The sequence below is a fragment of the Muntiacus reevesi genome, chromosome 1 (assembly GCF_963930625.1).
Source record: "Muntiacus reevesi chromosome 1, mMunRee1.1, whole genome shotgun sequence".
Lineage (NCBI taxonomy): Eukaryota > Metazoa > Chordata > Mammalia > Artiodactyla > Cervidae > Muntiacus > Muntiacus reevesi.
Window position 1 is genome coordinate 70540839 of NC_089249.1, and position 20736 is coordinate 70561574.

At 49.6% G+C, this 20736-nt stretch overlaps 1 protein-coding gene across 3 annotated transcripts in view; it reads left to right on the top strand.

The window, feature by feature from the left end:
* The window catches only part of OLFML2B (olfactomedin like 2B), a 44925-nt gene that overhangs the window by 19808 nt on the left and 4381 nt on the right, over nt 1-20736 (top strand). The window contains exons 4-6 of one of the 3 annotated variants that reach the window (XM_065946730.1): nt 2963-3139; nt 9244-9475; nt 11165-11716. In XM_065946730.1, the coding sequence (XP_065802802.1) occupies nt 2963-3139; nt 9244-9475; nt 11165-11716 (961 nt within the window). The remainder of the gene's footprint in view (nt 1-2962; nt 3140-9243; nt 9476-11164; nt 11717-20736) is intronic. The other 2 variants (XM_065946738.1, XM_065946746.1) reach the window with 2 other exon arrangements.

The following is a 20736-nucleotide window of genomic DNA, read 5'->3' on the forward strand; positions in this document are numbered from 1 at the left end:
GTGGTGGAGTGATGCCTATGTTGTTGGTCTCTTTGAGTAGCAACTGGGAACCCTAGACCAGGTCACAGGTATGGAGCGCTCTGTTTTGTCACAGGACAAAAATCTCTGGAACTGACAAGTCCCATAGCAACTGTTGCCATGAGCCTCTGAATTTAAACCAGCCCGTTTTCTGGCCCCATAGTAGGTAAAACTCCCACCCTATTACCTACCCTATAGCATCTTAACCAGTCATCTGATGCCGCCCTTCCAGTAGGAATTTTCTGTCTTGAGGCCATAAAAATTGGCAGAGCCAGCCTCTGTTCTAACAGCGTCTCCCACTCTAATAAACTTTATTCTCCCTTCATTCTGCGTCATGTCTGGAAATTCATTTCCAACCTGTGCATAGACCATGACAGTAACATTCTATGAAAAATAACAACCACTTAGTACGTCACATGCACTTCCACATGTGTTAACTCATTCTTCGTTACAACCCACAGGGAGAGTGCTAGTGTTAACCCCGTTTTACACATGGACAAATGAAGCGCAGGGAGGTTAGGTAATTGGCCCAAGATAACAGGTCTAGCAGTAGCACCATCAAAATGTAAACCGGAAGGTTTCCTCCAGAATCCATGCTCTTAACCACTGCATTTGACTGACCCTGATAACACTTATCAGGAACGATACACATCCAGTAAAACCACTCATTCTGGGTATTCTTGAAACAACCTCCTCTCAAGGGCTTTAGCTCTCACACTTAATTCTGTGATGTTTAGGGAGGCCGACTTGGCGTTAGCCCCACAGAACACATTGAGCCTTTCCAGTGCTCAGAACTTGGCGTGCGCTGAGATGCTGTGAGCATGGCATGGCCAGTGGTCTGGAGCCTGGTTAGTTTTAACGAGCACCTCGTGGGCTTCTCTGGGCAGCCCACGTAGAGTCACTGGAGCCACAGTGTCTGGGCGTCACAGTCTGCCTATACGCCCCCTAGCCCTGAGCCACCGTGGCATCCCTCTAGGACAACAGCGGCATCTTTCCAGACTGCAGACTGTGCCTGGCAGTGTCTGAGCTTTTGCACGTCTCGTATCTGCCTGTCAAAGAAAGATGGAAAGTGTATGCGTCCTCTGTTTACATGGTTACTTCCTCTATCACCCTCATAAACAGGGCCCAAAGGAGAACGTCACATCTAAAAATTCAGATGCTCATGGTAACCATGGAATGGGGGCCAATGCTGGACAATATTGGATCTCAGTGCAGTAAACTTCTCTAAAAATAAGTAGAGATGAAAGGGTACCTCTAAGTCTGTTGACAGCTGCCCAAGATTCAAATGCCATTCAGCCTAACCTTCTTCAGATGCTGCCTCTGATGCCTCTCGTCCACCCCTCCCTTTGAACACCTGTGTGGCATTTACAGAACCTGACCTGGTTGGTCATCTTTTTCTTGCAGTGGGGACCCTGTCTTCCCTGCAGTTGTCCCCCACGGAAACCCCCCCCTCCACCTCCCATCCCAGGACAGGAACACCAGAGGAATGAGAGGATTTCTTTCTGCCATACTGTCCCCTAGATACACAGGAGGTCCTTACCAGTATTGGTTGGTAGAAATGTAGCTTTGGCCCTTTCTGGTATGAAGTGCATCTGGGACATGGGTAATTTGCCAAATAGGGGTCATTTAGGGAAACATTTTATGTGTGAATAGGAAAGTTTAAAGCCAGCCTATCAATTTCTTATGTAAATAATGCTTTTTAAATGCTGGGGAGCCATAAAAAAAAGGGTGAAGGGGCTTCCCTGGTGGTCCAGTGGTTAAGAATACACCTGCCAATGCTAGGTCACGGGTTTGATCCCTGGTCTGGGAAGATCCCACACGCTGCAGAGCAGCTAAGCCTGTGCAACAACCACTGAAGCCGTGTGCCTGGAGCCCGTGCTCTGCAACAAGAGAAGCCACTGCCGTGGGAAGCTCATGCACCACCGCGAGAGCAGCTCCCTCTCGCTGCAGCTAGAGAAAGCCCACCCACAGCGACTAAAACCCAGTGCAGTCAAAAATAGATAAATATTTTAAAAGAGTGAAACATTGCCATTTGCAGCAACATGGATGCATCTAGACAATATCAAACTAAGTCAGACAAAAACAAATGTGAAATCACTTATATGCAGAATCTAAAAACAGTACAAACGAATCTACATAAAAAACAGAAACAGATTCACAGACATATTAAGCAAACTCTGTTTACCCAAGGGGAGAGGCAGAGGGGATAAATTAGGAATATGGGATTAACAGACACAAACTACTATACATGAAATAGATAAGCAGTAAGAATTTACTGTAAAGCACGGGGAACTATAGTCAATATCTTGTAATAACCTATAATGGAAAATAATCTGAAAAAAATGTGTATGTATATAACTGAACCACTTTGCTGTAGACCTGAAACTAATACAATATTGTAAATCAATTAGAATTCAATTAAAAAAGATTTTTAAAAAGTGCTCCAAAGAATAGTTTGTGCTTATTAAAAAATCAGATTAAGTAGATTTCTTTGACCACCTCTTTTAAAATTGCCTAGAAGATCCTTCTTTCATTAATTGAGCCATTGATTCACATGTCAGGGGACGCAAGCAAATGGAATTTTTCTGTAATGTTACTCATCACTGGTAAGAGCATACTGTGTACCCAGGATGGAAAAACAGCAGGTGTCCCAGTAACTTGGGGACACGACAGTATTATTATTAGGAAGGCCATGGTGGTATTGGGAAGCATTTCCAGTCGTGAACACACTGGAGCCAAGCTGCCCAGGAAATGCCACCTGAGTCCAAGCACTGGTCCTCAACACAGGGCTGGATACTCCTGACGGCCCCGGTGGTTTCTGGTTGGTTTCTCAACCTGCCTGTTGAGTCTCTGGGCTCTGAGCAGGAGATGGCTGCTAGCTCCCTCCTGCTTGTCCTCAGAGCACTTTAAACGACTCCCTTTTAAAAATGTTCTCTCTTGCTAGGAAATAGCTAAAAACCTCACCAAGGAAAACGAGCAGATCAGAGAGGACGTGGAAGAAATTCGAACTGAGATGAACAAGCGAGGCAAAGAGAACTGCTCCAATAACATCCTGGACAGCAATCCGGACATCCGCTCGGCCCTGCAGAGGGATGCGGCTGCAGCCTACGCCCACCCCGAGGTATAGCCCCAGCCTCCGGGGGGCTCTGACCACAGCCCTCCGGAAAGTGTACGCCCACCACCTCACAGGTGCATGGAGCCTTCAGGCTTCAGTCTCCCACGGGCATGGTCTCATTTCATCTACTCAACCGTCCTATAGGTCTGATGGGGCAGAAGTGGACCCCATTGCACTTAACATTGAAGCCCTGAGAGGTTCAGCTAGTGAAGAAGCCAGGACTCAAATCTGGGTCTCCTGAGTATCAGGCCCTGTTCTTTTTGTTATACTTCATGCTGCCTTTTCGAGCATCCCTTGCCTTTATAAGTTAGGTGGCTTGTCTGGAACCATTCTAGTTTACTCCTGCTGTCCTGGCCTGATTATCAGTAACTCCTTCTTTCACTCTCAGAAGAGTCCCAGTGTGGAAGCAGTCAGCTGTGTGGTCCTCCTTATTTGTAAGGAACTTTGTGAGGTACAAGTACTTTCACCATCCATCATACCACGTGGTCCTCACCCCAGCTCTGGAAGGCACCCTGAGGCCGACAGCAGTATCCTCACCTTGCAGAAGAGGAAACAGATCCAGGGATGCTCACAGTCTCCGTGGCTCAGCTGGGCGGTGGTGACAGGGGTCTCAGATCTCTGTCTCTGCCCGCTCAGTCATGTCTGGGTTGGTGCAATGAAACGAAACACTACCTCATGTGATTTGGGTGATGCCAAAGGACCTATTTGCTTAAAAATACCTCCCCATCTGATACCTGGTTCTTTTGGCTCTGGTTACCAAGTTATATTTGTGTGCTAATAGTTATATATGTTATTATTTATGTGTTATCTCCTAAATTGCTGCCTGTGAAACAGGAGCTAACCCGAAAAGACTGGAAGAGGAAACAGGTAAATTCTGGCAGCGGGATTTGCAGAGTGTGGATGCTATTAGCAAGGCAGGTCTGGATAAAAGTCTTGCTTACTTTTACTGGGCCACGGGTTGGTGGTGGACAGCAGATCGTGGATTTCAGGTGACCCATTGCGGATCCCCTCAGCCTGGGGCAGGTGGGCAGGGTGTGGGTTGAGAGGGTCTGGGACACCGACAGCAAAGCCCTGAACTTGTGGCTCTATGTGCTGTGACACTGAAAAGGCCTGGGAAGTTTGCTGCAAAGGATTTGTTGCCTGGGTTGTTAAGAATCAGGAAGAGAGGAAGTAAGGTTAGGCCTGCAGGCTTGGAACTCTTGAGCAAAGAAACTCCCCAAGGGGTGCCAAGCAGGCAGCAGCTGTGGGTTTGGGGAACCTTGGGCATGTGTTCCAAAGGCAGAAGAGCAGGCAGATCAGGACTTTGGAGACAAGAGGCCCTGAAGAGAGTCTGGTGCCTACACCGCGCCCAATTTGTAACTTGAAATAAACCCATTTCCAAACCAGAAAATCAGTACAAGGAAGGCCAGTAATTTTCTGGCTTAGCCCACGATGACTCCATTGATGGTTTTTTTGAAATATCATGTATCTTCAAAAATTATTTTTATTCTCATTTTTGGGTGTTCTCGACATGCCAGTGACTGAGCGTATGTTTAGTCTGCTTGGTGGGTCACCCCTGAGCAAGTCTGAACTTGTAAAGCAAAGAGCCAGAGGACGTTTGCACCTTAAAGGAAACTGGAAGCACCCGTTCATCAGACCTGGGGCCCAGCGGCTCCTGTCACCGCCCGTGTGGTATCATCTGCCACTCCGGCAGCTCCCTGACTTCAGTCCTCTCTGGCTCCAATTTCCCAGTCAACTGAGCTTGAGAATTCCATCCGTTGTCTTGATGACACATTATGTGGTATGTTCAGGAGCCCAGCTCAGATTTCCTGAGGGTAAACAGCAAACCAAATCAAACACACCAAACTCTTTTTCTCCTTGCTCAGCAAACCTTGCTCCCTCCTGAAATCCCCATTCACACACTGCTGAGTTTAGCACAATCCACCCAATCCAGGGTGGTGGTGGGGGTAGCCAGGGCCAGAGCAGGGCCAGAAAGGGGGGCGAGGTGAAGGAGAGGAGGCCAGACTCTTCCTCTCCCTTTTCCTGTCTCTTCAGTGAACCCCGTGTTGAAAAGGGGGTAAGTGGGGGGTCTGGGTTTGGTTGTTATTTTCAAGGTTCTTATGGATACTGTCAGGGTTTTTTGGAATGGTGAATGGCCTTTGTTGGAGGCGTCTTTCCAAGAAGATCCGTGCGTGGAGGGTTGGCAGGGGGCTCAGGGGGCTGGGTGGAGAGGTCAGGGTGGGACTGGAAACATGGGGACACCAGGAGTTGAAGTCATACAACAGTTTAACAGAGAGAGGAAACCAAAACTTGGGGGCTGCTGCTGCCCCATGCAGCCTGTCGCCAGCGGATCCAAGGAAATTATATGTTCTCTGGCAGAGGCTGTCCATGGTCTTGCTCCATCTCCTTGGCTGGGAGAGGGAACTGCAGTTCCCGCTCACCCCTAAAAGTCTGGAATTAAAGACAGTTCCTGGGGTTTGCCACGAAGAAATGACAACTTGCTTTTGCAATGCAGAGGGAAACCAAGGTCTGGCAATTAGATGGCCTGTGGCGTCTGAGTTGAGGGCTGGGGCCTCTTGTCAGCCTCCCAGGCAGCTCTTTCCTATGGGAAATGAGGAATCCCCATGTCTTCTGGACACCAGCCAGACCACAGCCCTGAGGACTTTGGGGATGGCAGATGAGTTAGTCCTGTGGTGACAGCTGAGCACGATGTAGCTATAACAAGGTGGATCACAGGCTCTGAAGGCAAGCAGCCCTGGGTTATTTAATATCGTTATGACTTAATAAGGAGAAGGAAATGGCAACCACTCCAGTATTCTTGCCTGGAAAATCCCATGGACAGAGGAGCCTGGCAGGCTATAGTCCATGGGATCACAAAGAATTGGACCGAGTGACTTAACTTAGTAAAGGGCTTCCCAGGTGGTGCTAGTGGTAAAGAACCTGTCTGCCAACACAGAAGATATAAGAGACACAGGTTCGATCCCTGGGTTGGAAAGATCCCCTGGAGGAGGGCATGGCAACCCACTGCAGTATTCTTGCCTGGAGAATCCCATGGACAGAGGAGCCAGGAGGGCTATGGTCCACAGGGTTGCAGAGTCAGACATGACTGAAGTGACTTAGATGCACATACATGACTTAATAAGTGCTCTTTCACTTAACTGATTAACCTTCAACCAGATTGCTAAATGACTCTGAACCTGTCTTTACTCATCTGTAAAATGTGGAGAATAGTATCTATCTTGCCTCATTGTTCTAAGGGTTAAAAGGAATATGAAGGGACATGCCTGCCCGTAATAGATGCTCAATAAAATGTCATCACCACCAGCCAAGTGTTCCCTGCACTTCTAGTGGCGCTCACCTCCCCAGCAAACCATGGGACGTGGGGCAAGGGCAGTTAGCCGGAGCGAGGGCCGCGCGGGGCGCACGTCTGCCTGCTGCTTCCGGGCAGCTCTCTGGCCCCAGCAAGGGGAGGCTGGTGGAAAGTGTCCCCTGTTTTCCAGGAGTGGGTCAGCATAGGGGAGTGAAGAACACATATTTAGGAGCTTCCCTGTCTGCAGTGCCATCTGGATAAAGTCTTTTGTCATGGGAAAACCAGTACAGACCCGGGGTGTGGTGGGGAATGAGGACTCCAGATTTTCTCCAGGCTAGATTTTAAAGGTCAGAACAAGAATCTGATTTGCTTCTTCCTAGGCAGAGTGAAAAAGTTGGTCATGATAACTGGATCCCTGACAGCTGATGTCCAGGGAGCTCAAAGGTCCTGCTCTGCCTTTCAGGGCTGAGCATCAGAGGGACAGAGGTTTTGTTTCCAGGTGGGCTCTGCTCTCTGGGCAGATTCACCGGGGGTTTAAGGGAGCTCACCCGCCTCCTCCTGGTGAGCAGAGTTTTCAGGGCTTAGGTGACTAGGGAGTGGCCTCTTCATAATTCAGTCGTTCAAAGTCCTCGTGAGAGCAGCGGTGGGCCACACCTCCCGCGACCCATGCTTGCTTTACTGATGGAGCCCCTGGCCCTGTCTGGTGGCTCTGCAGCTCACAGCCCCTGTGCCCACGGGCAGCTGTAATCCTGGGTGAGGGAATATGACTGGGTGGACCAAGGCAGGACCCAGGGACTCTGCCACACTGTGGCCACAAGAGGTCCGTCCCCAGGCAGCAGTTCTGTGGAGGACAGGATGGTCCTTCTGTGTGACCGTCATCATCACAGAGGCCTTTTTTTGGTACCATCATGATGCTGAGGTCATAGGCTACCTACTTTAAAGCATCATTTGATTTGACAAAAATCCCAGTGGCAGTCACAAGTGTAGACAGTTCTTTGGGATTTGTTATGATTCAGAAATTCAGTTTAACAAATATTAAGGTACATATATCCAGGGGAATCAGAGATGGACAAGAGATTGTCTCTGCTCTTCCAATTGCTTATAGTTTACAGAGACAACATTCTTAAGAAATTCTTTGGAGGGGGGGATTGGGATGGGGAATACATGTAAATCCATGGCTGATTCATGTCAATGTATGGCAAAAACCACTACAATATTGTAAAGTAATTAGCCTCCAACTAATAAAAATAAATGGAAAAAAAATTTTTTTTAAAAGAAATTCCTGTGGAAGTCAGAATGGGAGAGGTATTATAATAGTATAGAGTTTTATCCATTAGGAGTTGTGTTCAGCTTTGAGTAAGAGACCAAAATATTGTGCATTAAACAATGTAGGGGTTTGTTGTTCTGTTATGTAAAAGAGTTCTGGAGGCAGGTGGCCCAGGGCTGGTATAGTTAGCTGTGAGATGTCATTCATTAGTGATGTCCATCTTCAAAATCCCCTCATGGTCACAAGATGACTGCTCAGCTCCAGCCATCCTGCCCACATTCTCCTGGCCAGAGAAATGAGGAAAAGCACAAAAGATGCCTTCCAGCTGAGTCAGCCCCATGTTTTAAGGAACTTTTCCAAGAGCTCTTTCCACCAACTTCTGCTTGTTCTTTAACAGCCAGAACTTAGTCCCAGGACCACTCCCACAAAACCAGTTTCTCATTAAGTTAGGAAAAGAAAGCAGGATGTTTGGATAGTCATTTAGAAGTCTCTGCTGCAAAGTAAGGATTGGGAAAGAAAGATTAATTCTAAATGAAAAGCTTTGGGAGTATTTCCTTGGGGTCCTGGGATTTTAGCCAGGCCTTGAAAAGTGGGCAGATTTCAATAAGTGGTTCTATGGGAGGAAGGGAATGACCTTCCAGACAGAGAAAACAATCTGAGCAAAGACCCAGCAGTTCGGGAGAGCCAAGCAGTTCAGGAGTCACCCAAGTGCCTGGAATACCAAGGGTGGGGAGGCTGGGGGTGGAGCAGGAGAGAGAATGCTGAGCTGGGTCAAGTCACTTTGAGTTCTCAGGGCCAGGTCAAGGGCTTTGGACTTTATTCTGGATGTGTTAGGGAGGGCTTGGGGCAGTTTGTTCCCCAACAACACAAGTAAAAGCAGTCATGCTTTATCCTGAGGTGTGCATCTTAGCCCTCAGCCTTCTTGTGCCAGGATTCCCTGTGGCTCAGATGGTAAGGAATCTGCCTACAATGAAGGAGACCCAGGTTCCATCCCTGGGTTGGGAAGATCCCCTGGAAAAGGGAATGGCGACCCGCTCTAGTAGTCTTGCCTGGAAAATCCCATGGACAGAAGAGCCTGGCGGGCTACAGTTTATGGGGTCACAAAGAGTCAGACACGACTGCATGACTAACACACTTCATGTTCCAACCACACAGATTTCACTACAAACAACTGTATGAGATCTGAGGCCCCCAGCATCTCTAGGCCAGAGCTGAGAGGACAGCTGTACCTTCTGGGAAGTAGAGCATGGAGGTTAGAGTCAGAGTCTAGAGTCAGACAGCCCGGGTTCAAATCCTGCCTCTACCACTTACCTGCTGTGGGCCCTTGGGCGATTTCCATAACCTCTCTGTGCCTCAATTTCCCAGTTTGTAAATGGGAATGATTAAGAATGGTTCATCCCTCATGGTGCTGACGAGAAGATGAACAGTGCCTGGCTTAGGAAGTGCTTTTAGGATTAGCTGTTGTGACTAGCGTGGCCTTGACTCCAGCACTGCCTCTGCCTGACCCCTGCCTCTCTGACCAGTGGCCTGACCTTCCCTTGTGTCCCCTCTGAGGAGCAGTATGAAGAGAGGTTTCTGCAGGAAGAAACCGTGTCCCAACAGATCAAATCCATCAAGCTCCTGCAGACGCGGCCACTGGCTCCACCAGAGGTGGTGAAGCCACAGCGACCCCTGCAGAGACAGGTCCACCTGCGGGGCCGGCCAGCCTCCAGGCCCACCGTAATCCGGGGCATCACCTACTACAAAGCCAAGGACCCCGAGGAGGAGAATGACATCGAAGAGCATCGTGAGTTGGGGTCAGCAGGGCGGCCCCCCGGAGGCAGGGCGGGGAGGGAGTCACCATTTGGACTCTGCGGAGGGTGCATTTCCCGTGAGCCACACCCGCCTCCGACACCGAAGGGGCCTCAGCGTCCTCCCCATCCTCAGATGAGCGCACGAGGTGTGGCGGGGATGACTCACGCAGAGACACACAGCGGCTTCTCCCGCCTGTTCTTTCTCGGGGCACCCTGGGCTTCCCGACCGGGACTCCAGCACCTACCCTTTCATCTCTTTCCTTCTTACTCTTTCACAGAAAATAGATACTCCTTTTCACCTCCTCTGTATCTTGTTTCCCTTACACGCCTGTCCCTGGGCTCTTCCCAGCCACCAGCCCCTGCTTTTTCTTTCTCTGTCCCTGCCCAGCACCCCAGGAGGCCCAGCTCTTCCCCTGTCCCCGCTATGCCGGTTCCTCCCATCCGGTCCCCCTCAGCTGCCTCCTGATAGATTCTGCTCCCCTAGTCGCTGGCATAATCAGTTGCCCATTTTTAACTGTGTAACGTTTTAATTTATTGATTTATGGGACTTCCCTGGTGGTCTAGTGGTTAGGATTCGGGGCTTTCACTCCTGTGGCCCAGGTTCAATCCCTTGTCGGGAAACTGAGATCCCACAGCCTCTCGACATGGTCAGAATAAATAATGGATTTTGGGGGCTTTTATATTCTGGGACAAATCCTTTGTCAGTCACATGTATTGCAGATATTAATATTTTATTCCTGCCCATGGCTTGTATCTTTAGTTCTTTAATGATCTTTTTGATGAGCAGATAAAATCCAGTTGACTAATTATGCTTTTTGTGGTTAGGCCTCTTTGTGCCCTAAGAAAGCACTCCACCTTAGTATTCCTTTTCTGCTCAAAACCCTGCAGACGCCCCCATCTCACGCCGGATAAAAACTGAAGTCCAAGCCCAGCAGCCGAGCCTTACACGGCCTGGCTGCCGCGTTCCCTCTGACCTCTGCCCCCTCACTGCTCCTCAGCCTCAGCACATGTGTTTTGGCCCCAGGGCCTTTGCACTGCTGCTGTTTCTCCCTAGAATACTCCTCCCCCATCACCTGCTTGGCTAACTCCCTCACTCCCTCGAGCCTCTGCTCATCTCTCCATCCCACCGGGTCTCATCTTGACCACTTTGTCCATGGCTGCAAGTTTCCCACTGCCTCCCTCCCCTTCCCCTACCAGACCTTTCCTCGTAACACCTTCAGGTAGAAAATCTGTCTAATGTTTGGCGTCCCCACCACTAGACAGAAGCTCCGTGAGGGCTCGCTGTGGTTATACGTGCTCCATGGATACCTACTGAGCGAATGACTAACTTCCTCCCAGGTTTCGTAGGCCTTGGCTGTGGTTCCTGGGTGGTGGGTGGAGGCAGACTATTCAGAGAGACCCTCCAGGAAATGCTTCCATCTGTACTCCTTTCACCTTCTTCTCCTGAATCCCACCTGGGCTCCACTTTGAATCAGGGTGTCCTATGGCCGCTTCATGTTGATGTGTGGCAAAAACCATCACAATATTGTAAAGTAATTACCCTCAATTAAAATTAATTAATTTTTAAAAAATAAAAACTAATAAATCAGGGTACATGCTGATGAAAGAAACCCTCACTAATCTGCCACATACCACATGTTCCTGACGCCCAAGTCACAAATGCACCTGTGTTTGCTTCCCAGAAGACGAATTTTTCAGTGGTGAGCACGGAATGGATTTGCTGATTGAAGATCAGCTTCTGAGACACAACCAGCTGCTGACCAGCACCACCCGGAGGCCAGCAGCCACCAGTCACAGAGCCGCTGTGACAACTGATGCTGGCACCACCAGCGCTGGCGCTCCGACCACAGCCCTGCCTTCCGCACGGCCGCCGGCCTCCACCTCAGCCCCCAGCGCCCCTGACCCTACAGTCTCTGCCTCGGTCGAACAGTTCTCAACACCGCTCCAGACGACCTCAGTGTCTCCAGATCCCACGGGGGAGGCAGTCCCTACACCTCTCACTCAGGTACCAGCTACCACCGTGGCCCACACAGCCACCCAGCAACCGCCAGCCTCAGCTCCTCCGTCAGTGGCTCCTGAGGATGCATTTGTGGAGGCGACGCACACAGCCCCAGTGCCTCCCCCTCCAGTCAGGACAGACTCACCAGGGGAAGATTCTGCTGCCGGGCAGGGCACAGTGCCCGCTGGCCCCACCCTGAGCCCCGAGGAAGAAGATGACATACGCAATGTCATAGGTGAGTTCCTTCTACCTGGCTTGGGTCTCCTGCTCAAGTGAAAGACTGTGCCTGAAAATAGCTTGAAAGGAGAGGGGGAAGTCAGAGGCTCCAACCGCTTCATAAAGAAAGCCAAGTGGAGTTATGCCTTGGGCAATGATCAGTTTTAACATCTAGGGTCTGTATTCAAAATGTGCCAGTGATAAGAGTGGAAAACTCCTTTCTAGAATAAAATTAGTGGAGCTAAGATCTCAGCTTCATTAGTAAGTTTTATAAACATTTGTCCAATGCTAGTGTACTAGGCTTTGTGATGGGTGTTGGATATTTGGTTACTTAGTGACGACTACGTTTTCTGCAATATGTTTACCAGGCCATGAACTAACAAGAGATTCTTGTGTGTGTGTAGGCGGGGGGATTCCAGAATATTAAAGGGGGGAACAGGGAAATAGTGAGCCCCTGGGAACAAATCTCATTAGCCCCTGGCCTTAGAAAGCATGGGAACATCATGGCATTGTGTGATAAGTGATATAACAGAGGAGTGGAGAGACAGGGGGAGAGGGAATCGCAGAGTGGCCTGGCAGCTAAGAAGGTTGGGAAAGCTTTTCTAAGAAGGTATCCTTTGAGCTGAGTTTTGAAGGATGAACAGGAGTGTGCTAAGTGGAAAAGGAAAGACTTCTGACTGGGTAGGTCTAAATGAACAGGGTGTGTTCCAGAAACAGAGGCTATAGCCCTGCTCTGTGCCTGGGAGCTCCATGGCCGTAAGATGACTCTGAGAACAGTGAAACGGGAAAGTGTGTGTGTGTGTGTTTCTGGGGGCGGGGAGGGGGGGTGCAGCTGGGAAAGGAAGTGGGACTTGGCCACAGATGGCTTTTTCAAAGACTTAAACATTCATTAAGTCACCATCAACACTGATTGAAAAATAACACTATTGAATCATAATTTCATTAAAAATATACTTGAGTTGGCAGAGATGCGATTTGCCTTATACCTTTCTTTCCCCTCTTCCCATTTTCAGCCCCCTTGGCAGCCTCTTTCCCAGTTCCTCCTCAGAATAAGGTGCCAGCAGCCAGACACCCAGTTATAGCCTAGTCTCCGCTGCGGAGAGCTATGTGACCTTGGCCAAATCTCTGCCCTTCTGCGGGTCTCAGAAATTAGAAATTTACTAAAGATTCTTTCCTCAATTGGGAATCCCTGATAGCTCAGTGGGTAAAGAATCTGCCTGCAATGCAGGAGACCCTGGTTTGATTCTTGGGTCAGGAAGATCCGCTGGAGAAGGGATAGGCCACCCTCTCCAGAATTCTTGGGCTTCCCTTGTAGCTCAGCTCAGTTATATCCTGTAGTAAGTGTATCAGGCCATGATATAGCAAGGAATTCTTATTGGGTGAAAAAAAAATTCCAGAGTAATAACAAGGAAATAGCCAGTCATATAGACCCCAGGGCAAAATCTCATGAACTTTGGCCAGGAGAAAGCGAAGCAAGAAGACAGTTCTTGAGCCACAGAGGTTGGAGTGGGAGGAAAGAATATTTTTCTTTTTGTCTCTTTCACTGTCAGGGTGGGAGCAAAGTCACCCCAGAGTAGAAGATCCATTTCTCACCGCATGGAGAATCATCAGTTCTGAAGCTGTGGGTCTTGCTCAATTTCTGCAGAATGCCCCAAGGTCCAAGCAAAGGGTCCACTTCCACACTGGCTCTGGGCAGACTTGACCTTGCTCACAGGCCCACAGACCCTGAGCCCAGCACCCCATCTCCCCACTGCCACGGGAGTACACTCCCCAGGGCCCCATACCTCTACCACTCAGGTGACAGGGACAGTTCCTCCAGAAACTTAGCCAGCTGCCCACCACTATCGCTTCACAGATGGGTGGAGTACAGGCTACAGGTAGGTCCACACACCTTGTATGTCCTCAGGGATGGTGTTTGCCCCGCTGGGAGACTCTTCCCTTGGTGACTTCCCAGCCAGTAGGAGAGGGTCTTCCCTGGAGGCTCAGATAGTAAAGAATCTGCCTGTAATGCAGGAGACCTGAGTTCAATCCCTGGGTTGGGAAGATCCTCTGGAGAAGGGAATGGCTACCCACTCCAGTATCCTTGCCTGGAGAATTCCACGGACAGAGGAGCCTGGTGGGCCACAGTCCATAGGGTTGCAGAGTCAGACACGACTAAGCGACTAACACTTTCACTTTCAGCCATTGAGCTCACCGTCTTCACAACCCACCTGCCTGCCCTGGGTGTCGCCACCAGCGCACTTTTCCGAGGGGCATCTTTCTGTAGTTCTCAGGTCTCAGGACTCTGCCTCCCCTCGTTAGCCTGGCTGAGATGCCGATGGCCAGACAAGAAAAACCCCGTGTCCTGGCAGTAGGAGCAGGAGATGGGATTGTTGTTCAGTGTTCTGTTTGCCCAGAATAACATTGTCACAGAGGGGCTTCCCTGGTGGCTCAGTGGTAAAGAACCCGCTTGCCAATGCAGGAGATACAGGAGACAGTTCCTGGGTTGGGAAGATCCCCTGGGGAAGGAAATGGCAACCCACTCCAGTATTCTTGCCTGGGGACTGCCATGGACAGAGGAGCCTGGCAGACCGTGGGGTTGCAAAAGAGTCGGACACAGCTGAGCGACTATACAACAGAGGATGTCAGCTTCTGCTTAAAGACTGGCCTGTGGGATTTTTCAAAAGAGCTGGGGTTCTTTTTTTAAATTTTATTTTATGTTGGAACATAGTTGATTAACAATGCTATGTTAGCTTCAGGTGTGCTGTACAGTGATTCAGTTATACATGTGTCGATGCCAATTCTTATTCAAATTCTTTTCCTGTTAGGTTATTACACAATGCTGAGCAGAGTTCCCTGTACTGTGCAGTAGGTCCTTGTTAGTTATCTGCTTTAAATACAGCAGTGTATAAATGTCCCAAACTCCCTGTCCCTTCCCCTCAACCTTTCCCCTGATGATTATAAATTCATTCTCTGTGACTCTATTTCTGTTTTGTAAGTAGTTCATTTGCATAAATTTTTTTTTAGATTTCTATATGTGCCTTTCTCTGACTTATTTGACTTACTATGATAAACTCTAGGTCCGTCCACGTTGCTGCAAATGGCATTATTTCATTCTTTTTAACAGCTGAGTATTATTCCATTGTGTATATGGACCACATCTTCTTTATCCATCTGTCTTACACAGAGGATGTAAGCTTCTGCCTAAAGACTGGCCTGTAGGATTTTTTTCAGAAGATCTGGGATTCTTGCCCCTTGTATCTACTGCAGAAAAAAACACAGGGACATGGACACAGATATAAGTGTTTCTTCAAATGCCAAGGGGTGAAAAGAGGGGGTGGCACAGAGAGAAGGCAATGTGGAGTCTTGGCAGGTTTTCTCAGGAATCATTTTCAATCACGCATTGCTGCCACATGCTTCTCTCAGGCTGCTGTTAGTGTGGATGGGATTTCTTCTCTGGAACCTTCTCAGCACACTTCCTGCCTGCCTGTGCCTGGCCAAGTAAGACTATATGTAGCCTTCACTTAAATAAAAATCATTTGTATGAAACCAACACATGCCACTGACTTGCTACCTGTGAAAGGTTGTTTGCTGTTTAATGAACCTGGCAATTTTGAGTTTCAGCTGTTTGAATGGTTTTAAATGGGGCTGCTTTTAGAAGGAACATCCTATCCTGTGGTTTCCAAACCTGGTTTTGTGATGCCCTAAAATGTCCACCAGTTTCCCCAGGGGGATTGTAAAACTCTCAGAAATATTCCAAAAACAAACAGAATTAACTTTTGGCCAAAGCATAGTTGCTCTAGGACAAGAGAGGAAAAACACAGTCAGTGCTGGGAACTGGACTCCAGGAGGGAAGGGAGGGTCACCAGCCTTGGTGGCGTGGGGAGCGCTGGTCAGGCTGCCATAGAGGACAAGAACACTGGTGCCCCATGGCCAAGGCTTTGCAGAGTCCCAGACCTTACGGACCACCATGCGTGTTGTAGGAGAGGCTGGTTTGGGGCAGAGTAGGGAGACGCAAAGAGGACAATCAGGATGACAGCAATACCAGAGAGCCTGCCTCATGGCTGAACCTAGAAACGGGATCCCATGAAGACTGCCTCTTCCACAAAGTAAATGACCGTGACAACCCCCGAGGCCTGGCCAGCCACGCTGGCTGTGGGCCCGAGATGGCCTGAGGGAGGTGGTGCCGACATGGGCAAGTGCCGGCCAGAGCCTCCACAGCGCCCAGACTCGGTACCGAGGACTGTCCCATCGGCGGCCCGGAGTCACGTGACAGGCACCTTGGCTGGCCCAGCTCCACGGACACACCCTGCTCTCACTGTGCTGATCAGGCCCCCGAAACCACAAGGAGCCTCGGTCAGGATGCAGAGGCCGCTGGCCCTAGAAACACAAATATAAAGTGGAGCTTATATTTTATATATTTTATCTATCTATATATATATTTTAATATATTTTATATAAAGTGGAGCTGTAAATGGATCACAAATATAAAGTGGAGCGGCTCCCTGTAAATGGATAGGGAGGAGTCTGCGCCTGCCTGCAGGGATACTGGCCACTCCTAATTCACTCGGCCCTCCGCTGCACTGGCTGGGAAACGGACTGCACTCTGGTCACTCCCACGGAGGTGTCACCGGCAGGGGCTGCAGGGACTAGAGTGGACAGGTCTGGCAAGCGGCAAGGTATGTGGTCCAGGGGAGGCTGTATCTGATTCTGACTGTGGAGCTCCATCTCCAGGTGTGGCCACGAGGGCAGAGCTGACAGCGTGAGCCTCTGCAGGGGTGTGGAGGGCACCCACGGCGCTGGCACAGACCGGGAGACATAAGGGGGAGGGCCTGATGATGAAGGGGGTAAGACAGCAGGACTTACATCTAAAGGTGTTAGAGACGGTTCTAGGCAGAGGAGCAACGTTCGCATTTGTCAGTACCGCGCTGAAGGACAGTGCTGGGTGCTGACGATGTGCAGGCGCTGTAGGTGCTGGGCCTACAAAAGCAGGTGAGGCAGGGTCCCTGACCTGGGGTTGTGCACAAGCTCGTCTATGAGACCCAGAAACACAGTTTCAATTCAGGTGGTGGGTGGCGTTCAGCCGTTCATTCATGTCTGACTCTGCGACCCCATGGACTGTAGACCGCCAGGCTCTTCTGTCCAAGGGGTTCTCCAGGCAAGAATACTGGAGTGAGTTGCCATTTCCTCCTCCAGGCGATCTTCCCGAACCAGGGATCGAACCCACAACTCCTATGGCTCCTGAATTGGCAGGTAAATTCTTTACCATGGAGCCACCAGGCAAACCCAATTTCAACTCAGGGTGGTGAGCAGATGCATAGAGTGCTTTGTGGTCAGAGGGACTCTCTTCTGGAAAGAGAAGTTGACCTAGCTGTCTTGAGGGATGAGGCAAAACCAGCCAGGAAGGAAGGTGGCGTGCACTCAGAAGGACCAGAATCAACGAGAGCCCCAGCAGTGAACCATTTTAGTTAGGGCTGACTATACATTTTGTTGAGCCCACTGCAAAATGAAAACATGGAGTCCCAGTTCAAAAAGCAAGATAGAAAGTGCCATTGAAAATAGTGAATATAAAGCTGTTTCCTTTCTTCTCTGATCTCTCTGTCTCTCTCTTTCACTTGGTTTTCTTCTTTGCCACTTCATGCTATTGTAAGTAAAGAAATGTTTTTTAAAAAACTTAAATAACTGGCGTGAATTTTATCATTCATGTTTATATTGTGCACTCCAGTTTTCAATGCAAAGATAAGATCATTTATCTCCTGTGTGGAGTCCACCAAGATGATGCAGTTTGTTTTTCATGGCTTCTATGTTCCTGCGTATTTTGTTCTTAGCAGACCAGTGCAAATGCTGCGCAAAACAAACTCATCTGTTTCTCTTCTTAATATGCTCACCTTCTATCCCCACTCCCTACATTTGGCTTCCTGAATAAGGAAGACTAACCGAAAAGGAACTGTGAGTTGCCCTATCTTTCCCTCTTCTATAACATTTTCAGCGTGAGTTATTGTCTACTGCAAGGAAATAACACAAGTAAGAAAGAATATAATGGGATTACTTGGTAATTCATGGTTCTCAGAATACTGCTGCCTTCTTTCTGCATTCAGAGTTCTGTTTAGAATGGCAAGTGTGGCCTCTGGGGCCGTGATGCCCCGCCCACTCAGTCACAGGGACAACACACCTGCCTTGGCTCATTGTCCTATTAGATTCTAACTATAAAATAAAAATCCAAACTAAAATGATTAAGAATTACAAGATGGCAATAGCAAAGCTTTAAAAAGGTGATTGCCCGGTTCACATGTCCATGAAGCTACCTCCAGGCATGGCGCCCATGGGGAGTATGAGCAGTTAAGTATGGGCAAGAGATCTCAGAGCTGGCAACCCAAGGGCCAAATGCACCCCAAGACGTCTTGTCAGCCTTAAACTTGAATGCCTTTAGGTCAGCTGCTCTTCCAGTCCACCCTGGTCTCTGTTGTTACTCATCGTCTCATACTCAGCCTGCTTCACCCATTTCCATCGCACCTGGCCCCTAGAGGCATTTGAGTCTGAGAACTCTGATTGAGGGGAGATGGCAAGAAATGATGGCATTGAAGGAGGGGCTGATGTGCTGGGATAGGACCTAGGGCTCCCTCCAGCAGCTGGTGATGGTGAGTTAAGGGTTTAAGCAGAGAAGCAGCTCAGAACTTCTGGAGGCAGGGGGTGGACGGGTTAGAAGGGGTTAGAGATGAGCCATAGAAACCACCAGTGTAACTGGAGTGATCCAGGCAAGGGACAGTGAGGTCTAAGCTAAGCACAGAGGTGGAGTGGAAGAACTGAGAAGTGAAGAGGTGGGAGACGGTGACCAATGGGGCCGTGTGTGGAGGAGAGGTGGACAGCAGGGAGACCCAAGATTCCCGGCTTGGTGAATGGTGCGCTATGCCTTTCTCCTGGACAGGAAGTACAGGAGGAACAGGCTGTGAATGGAAGCAAATGAATTCCTTTTTGAATCTATTAAGTTTGAGGAATCAGGAGGACACTCAGGAGGGAAGTGTCTCATAAGGGGGTGGCTACCTGGTGCTCGGTAACAAAGTCTGGGCTGAGTGAGAGCCAAGTGTGCCTGGGGAATACAGGAATAAAAAGAAGAAGATGAGGGGCTGGAACTGGGGCTCTGAGAGATAACTTGTGCATCGTGGGCAGAAAAGAGAACCAGCCAAAGCCAGCCTGACCTGGGCGGTGAGTGGGAACCAGGAAGGGGGGTAGGATTACCGAGTGTGTGAGGGGGGTGGTGGCTGGCTCACAGGACAGGCTTGGCTAGGATGAAAGGACCAGAGGGCATCCCCAGTGGCAGCCACCTGGTGAGGGGTGGAGGAGTGTGTCGGGGCTGCTCCACCCTGTCGGGGAGGCCGGCCACATGACTGGGACCCCTAGAGGCAGGGGGGCCTTTTGTTTGCTGACTTCTTTTTGTTGGATGGCAAGATTGAGCAGCTTGATGAGAGGAAAAGTCCCTACAGACCCTGGGAACCTTTGAAGCAGGGCCAGCTGCCTCCCAAGACCATTGATGATGAGATGAGTTAGTACATAGAGACAGCTTAGGAAATGTTCCCTGTCACCATACTTTGGGGGAAAACTTCTGAGCTGCAGGCAGAAGCATTCGCTTTTCTCCACAGTGCCTTTGAACTCTCTCCCTTCTTTCTCTCATTACCCTCGAGAAGGAATAAACACATGGCTTCTTCTCTCCAAGGCCGACAGTTTGCTGCCAAGGGTGGGAGCATCTGAACGGCCCCAGACTCTCAGGCCATAGTGATGGGCCTGGGCTCATGGTTTCCTGACCTCCCTTGAACCTGTCTTCACATGCTCTCAGACCACACATACTTATCACTCTTTCTCTGCCTGTGCTGGACCCCACTGTGTGTTGCTGGCATTTGCTCTATCTGAGGGCATATGGTGATACATCCTGAGGTCCTGGGTGTCAGGACTTGGAAGGAATAAGCTGAGACTCCCTTCTTCCTACAGAAATAGAGATGCTTGACTCCAGAAGCAGACTCCATCTGTTTTAGTTCCCTATGCCTCCTGTAACAAATTACCACAAACTTAATGGCTTAAACAAAAGAAACTTATTCTCGAATGTTCTGGAGACTAGAAGGCTGAAATGAGTCTTACAGGGCTAAAATCAAGCTGTCAGGAGACTGGTTGCTTCCTGAGGCTCCAAGGGATGGTCGAGTCCTTGCCTTTTCTAGCCTCAGTGGCTGCCAGCGTCCCTTGGCTTGGGGCCACCTCCTCATCCTTACTGTGCTTCCATCATCAGGTTGCCTCCTCTTATGCAGTCAAATCTCCCTCTGCCTCCCTATTAATGAGGTTACTTATGACTGTGATTAGGATGCCCCTGAATAATACAGGCTAGTCTCCCCCGTCCCCTGGCCACCCTCCATCACAGCATCCCTGATGTAATCACGTCAGCAAGCTCTCTTTTGCCGTATATAGTCCCGTTCACAGGTTCCAGGATTAGAAGTTGGATACCTTTGGAAGACAATACTCAACCTGCCATACCATTCTCCAAGCATGCTCATGATGTAGGGAGGGCATATATTTTGCTTGTTTTTCTGTGGAAGAAATGAAAGCTCTGTGACTTTTCAGGTGGAACACAGACCTTGGGGGTCAGTAGCAGGACCAAGAGCAATGCCAGGCCTCTGGCTGCAAAGTGGGGACACGTTCTCTAGCTTCACATTAAGGTCCTATCACTGCAGAGCCTTAGTGCTGAGACAGAACCCTGTAGGGGTTTGGAAGCTGCCTGGGGCAATGCAGTGCATTGACGCTTAGACGAGTCCCAGCTTCCAAGAGCTCATCTGCAGTTTCCACGTCTGGGCAGGAAGGTGGCATAGCCATAGCGACCCTGACAGAAACCCCTGGCCTCTCACGGCCGCTTGTGAGGCTCTGAGTCTTGGCTGGAGTCTGCCTCTGATGCAGGGGGTTGGGTCCTCACTGGGCTTTTCCAGGGGAAGGGGGCAAGTAAAAATGCCTCTCTCCGGGCATGGCACGCTAGGGCTCACCTTAGTTCTAAGGAAGCACAGCTGCTCCGCTGGCCGCCAGGGT